The sequence below is a fragment of the Molothrus ater genome, chromosome 5 (assembly GCF_012460135.2).
Source record: "Molothrus ater isolate BHLD 08-10-18 breed brown headed cowbird chromosome 5, BPBGC_Mater_1.1, whole genome shotgun sequence".
Classification (NCBI taxonomy): domain Eukaryota; kingdom Metazoa; phylum Chordata; class Aves; order Passeriformes; family Icteridae; genus Molothrus; species Molothrus ater.
Genome location: NC_050482.2, coordinates 58,414,433 through 58,419,288, shown reverse-complemented (window position 1 = coordinate 58,419,288; position 4,856 = coordinate 58,414,433). Strand labels below are relative to the sequence as shown.

At 41.6% G+C, this 4,856-nt stretch overlaps 1 protein-coding gene across 1 annotated transcript; it reads right to left on the bottom strand.

Moving 5' to 3' along the window:
* Positions 1–1,000: 1,000 nt before the first annotated feature.
* Positions 1,001–4,466, bottom strand: FGF6 (fibroblast growth factor 6). The gene is made up of 3 exons (XM_036405047.1): positions 4,127–4,466; positions 3,113–3,216; positions 1,001–1,177 (listed from the first exon to the last, which is right to left on the bottom strand). The coding sequence occupies exons 1-3, from the start codon at positions 4,464–4,466 to the stop codon at positions 1,001–1,003; spliced, it is 621 nt and encodes a 206-aa protein (XP_036260940.1).
* Between the last annotated feature and the right edge of the window lie 390 nt (positions 4,467–4,856).

Here is a 4,856-nt window from a genome sequence, read left to right as displayed (position 1 = left end):
TTTTTATCTTTTATAAAATGCATCCCACACACCAGTTCTAGTTCTTAGAGATCAACAACATTCAGGCTAAATGAAATTCAGTGCCTTTAAATATTTCTTTTCTTTTATACAGAGGCTCATGGGCATCAGGAGACTGGCATGACTGATTCATTAAAAGTATGTAGTTACCTAGATGCACACTCATCCATCCCATGTCTATATATATACAAATATTAATATTAAAGATGTACACATCTATATTGGAGGTAAATCTAAACTAAGCTCACTAAATGCCATTCAGAATCCTCAGCTCCAAATCAGTTTTGCATTTGGGACCCATCTGTGATTTATCCTGTGGCCCTTCCCATGGGAAATTGATTGTAGGTCTTCATTTTGCCAACCAGTCCATGTGAGGAGACCCTGGACAATCCCTTCAGAGGCAGAGGGGCTCTGGGAACAGACAGTTTGCTTGTGCAGAAACACTTGTGGAATTGGCACCTTTGTGATCAAAACAGGTTGAGGACTTTACAGGACAGGACACAGTCTGTAGAGGGGGGTGCAGGCAGATATTCAGATGGAGTGAACTGCCTGAAGCTCTGGTGAAGCAAAATCATCTGGTGATTTGGCCCATGATATGTAAACAGTTCAGTACAAGAGGTTATTATCTGAGGTAATTAATATCTAGTAAATCACCTATGATTGATTAGATGGTTGCCCACAGCCATTCTGCATCTTCCAAAAACTTCCTTTGCACTCCAGCTTGCATTTTTCTCTGTACAGCACCAAAGGAGGCACACAGCCATGTAAAATTTGTACAGAGTAGGAGAGAAGCAGCATTGCATTACATATGCTATGTGATGAATCTAGTACAAATACTTTTATCCAAATATACACATACATATAGAGATTTCTTTTTTTTTGTTTTCCAATGGCCAGTATAAATACTTTACCTGGGAGGTTATTCCCCATGTGCAAAACGAAACTGTTTGTCCTGGGATTTAATCTTCTGTTTTGCTGGTGCTCATATTCTTGGTAAGAAGTGGGTCACTGTCATGGCAGGAGAAACCTTGTTCCCTCTCTTCACCCTGCCGTGTTTGCTCAGGGCTATGTAAGCGCCGCGGTGAACCTTGGATTCATATGCATTGTAGTTATTAGGCAGTAAGGTTTCCTTGAACTTGCACTCATCTTGGAAAACAGCCTAAGGAACAGCAAGGGGAGGGGGTAGGGATTCAAATCAGGTACAATCAATTTTCCACCAAGGCCCAGGTCATTTTTCTTCCTCGCGTTTTTACACCAGGGCTCGTTGCAGTGTGCGACAGGTGGTGCCGCGGCCACTGCGGCCAACAATAAATCTCCCTCCTCGGTGCTAATTTGGTGTCAGATGAACTCAGATGCCACCTGTCCAGATAATGGACTGTGTATTTCCTGTGGCAGATCAAGTTAATTCATTATAAATCATGGATTTCTTCATTTTATTTGCAAGTAATAATAATTGCACCCTCTTGCCCAAACAACAGCTTTATTTAAGACCTCCCCTCTGCCAGACGTTCCATCATTTATAAAAAAAAATTGATGCTGGCTGTTGAAACCTTCAGAGCTTTTCCAAACATCAGTGCCCAGGGACAACTGCTTGCTTTAATAAGAGATTTGATTAACAAGAAATAATTTCTTTATTAAACCATTAGTAATATTTAACTATGCAGCTGGTTCTAATCTGGGAAAACAGTTTTAATGTCCTCCATGTCAAAACATAAAAATCTAAGGAGGGGGAGTTATCTGGGAGAGGAGGTGCAAGGACAAGCAGGAGACAAATGCAGAAGAAATTAAAAGATAAAGCAGAATAATTCTCTGACTTCAAATGAGATGCCACCAATGCAGTTTTACTTGGGCATCTGTGTGATAACACCATGCAAAGCCTGTAAGAGTTTGACTTAAGGCATTGCGCTGTGCAGGGAAAATGCGCATCTCTTACAGTTTTTGAAAGTGTCTTTGAAAATAAACAAAACTGTATTGAAAGTGGGGGAAAAAAATCAAAGGGATTTCTGTACTTCTTTAGAAAGACCCAGCTAAGTAAAGCAGTTGGACTTGTGGCACTTTTTAGGTGCTTGTGATCACTTGTGATTGAAAGAATATTCCTGAAGTGCGATCTTAAAGTGTCCTACTGTCATTATGAGTGCGAGAAGGAATCAGGTTAGTAATGCCACAGGTCCCTCATAACATTTGGCATTATTTTAAACCACTGCAATGCTTTGTTGAAATTACAGCTCTTCTAAAGGAAAGGACTCTGCTGCTCCTTGACAAAAGAGATTGCTACAACCAGTGCCACTCATTACTTTAAGATGGGCTGATTTTGCCTATTGCCCAGACCCAGCCTCTTTCAAATGCACCTCCTAACAAGCACTTTTTCTGCTGGATATTGACGCTGGAGATGTGCTGCTCACAACTCTGAAGTTAAACTGCATTTAGAAAGCAAATCATCTAGATGAGGATGATGGTGTTTCAGTATGATTTGCATACCATTGTTAATAGTTATTATTATTTTCTCACCCTTTGCAACTGATCTCACAAAACTGATCATTAAAATAACCCCAGCCACACATGTTGACCTTGTAGGGTAGACTTCCTATTTATTCTTGATGGTGTGGCTGTTTTTGGTAGGAAGGAGCATGTGGTCATTACTTTACTAAGGGTAGCAGTTGGAAATAGCTATAATTGTGCCTCTCCTACACACAATGCGATGCAGGATGGAATCAATGGGGCTCAGCTTTGCTACAATGTGTTTGCAGCCCTGTGACCTTAGAAGAAGCCATCTAATTAATCTGTACTATTTGCAGAATATGTTCATTTTCCTAAGGTGTACAATCTTACAGGAAAGCTTTAAAATCCCAGCCCTGTAACAGCCATGCTGCTTGTTGCATTAAATAGCACTGATGAGAGCAGGCTGGGCAGGCTCCCTGTAACAGGAGGGCTATTTTCTCTGCTTGTAATCAGAGATTTCCATAAGGAAAAGATTGAAACAAACAAAACCAAAACAAACTGAACCCAAACAAACAATGCAAAACACTAAACCAAACCAAACCACTTCAAAACCTTTTTGTATAAACTGTGAAACACTACTTGCACTTGTACTTACCGTCCCATACAACCTGCCTTTGCTGTTCATTGCAATGAAGAGAGCACTTTTCACACCAAGCAGACTTACAACACCTCTTTCTACAGTGGATATTTCAAAGAGACCTGAAAAACATGAAGTTTAATAGAAGTGTTATCACAGAATCTAGAGCTAATGAAAGACAATTCAGATATCTTTTTTTTTTAACCCTAACAAACTTGTAATGTATTCTTTATAAGAATTAACTCCCTAATGCAGCAAAATAAATATACACAGAGAAGATCTTGGGTTTTTCTAAATGTCACAGGATTTGAAAATAATTATTCTAGAATTGTAGTCACATTCTGTATAAGCCTTTTGTTCTATCAAACTGTTTTGATCTGTCAAACTCTGGACCTTTTCAATAAGAAAATAATTTTTATGTAATATGCTATACTTACAGAAGTTTTTTTACTGAGCCTTAAAGAAGTGTGGCTTGCATTTTGAAGTCCCACATGACATTGATGCAAAAGATTTTAGCAACTGCCCTCTACAGGAAATTCAAATCCACATGACTAATGCTTTCCTTAATTCTTAGGGTAACAGAACAGCACCCACAAGAATGAATGAACCAGGACCAGCAAACCCCTTCCATGGGACACACTGAGTATCCCAAAAATACTGGTCAGCTGGGATTCAAGAATCATGCTTTGGCACTCAGGACTCAGCAAAAACCTCCCAGATTCAAAAGGGAAATGAGAAGGTGAGGAGCAAGAAAATGCAGCAGAGAGTCAGTTTTCGACCTGCTTTGTCTTTTCTCATCTGTGCAGCAAAGCAGGTAAAAATAAATTCTATCTAAATTTGTCTAAGCATTTTGTGCCACGTTTCAGCCCGAAGGGTTCTCATATTTATTGATCCCAGGGACTTTAAAAGGCAACAGATGTAGCACAGGTTAATAATATCAAGTCACAACATTTGCACTCTGTGAAGGGTAATTACTAGAGTTCACAGCAATTAAGTGACATCTATTCTATTTCATTTCTGGATGCAACTCACTGTATTGGTTTTCATTGTGAACTCCGCTTATCCTTCCGTCTGGGAGGATTTGAAGGTGAAACCCGATGCCCACGTTGCAGTAAAGCCTCCGCTGCCTCTTGATTCCTAGCAAATAGTCACTCTCCCAGTTCACATCTGCCTTCTCCCCTGACATCCCAGCCATGGACCTGGACAGCAGAGATTGCCATCCTCTCTCCAGCAATGTGCCATTAGTTCTGCTTACAGCTGGGTGTGTGGCAGCAATCCCGGCTAGCAGACCCAGGAGAAGGAAGGCAGGAAGCGTCCGGTGAGCGCCGGCGTCGCAGGACATAGTGATGAGAAGTCTTTGTGCCGTGGCCATCCCGTTCACCTCTTGGGCACGTGGTCAGAATTAATGGCCCTAAAAATACCGCCCTTCTTGTTTTTCTCCCTTCAGCATGGTGGCAGAGGCTTATTTTTGGAAAGCAAATAGAGCTTGCTGACCTGAAACTAAAGCCCAATAGCAGTTGGGTTGGGAGCAGAGACAGGCCAGCAGGACTGCAACTGGTGGGGACCATGGTTTGTAGATCCTGCTTCCCGCTGGGCAGCCTCCGTTATATTTGATTGAGCCATCTTTATAGTGCAGGGGCTGTCCCTGCCCACATCATCACTCTGACATCAACAGCCTGCCCAAGGTGAGGCTGCCAGGCTGTAACACAAACCTGCGTCCTCCCTGCCTGCTGAGGTTGGAGTGCTGTCAGCCAAGACTGGA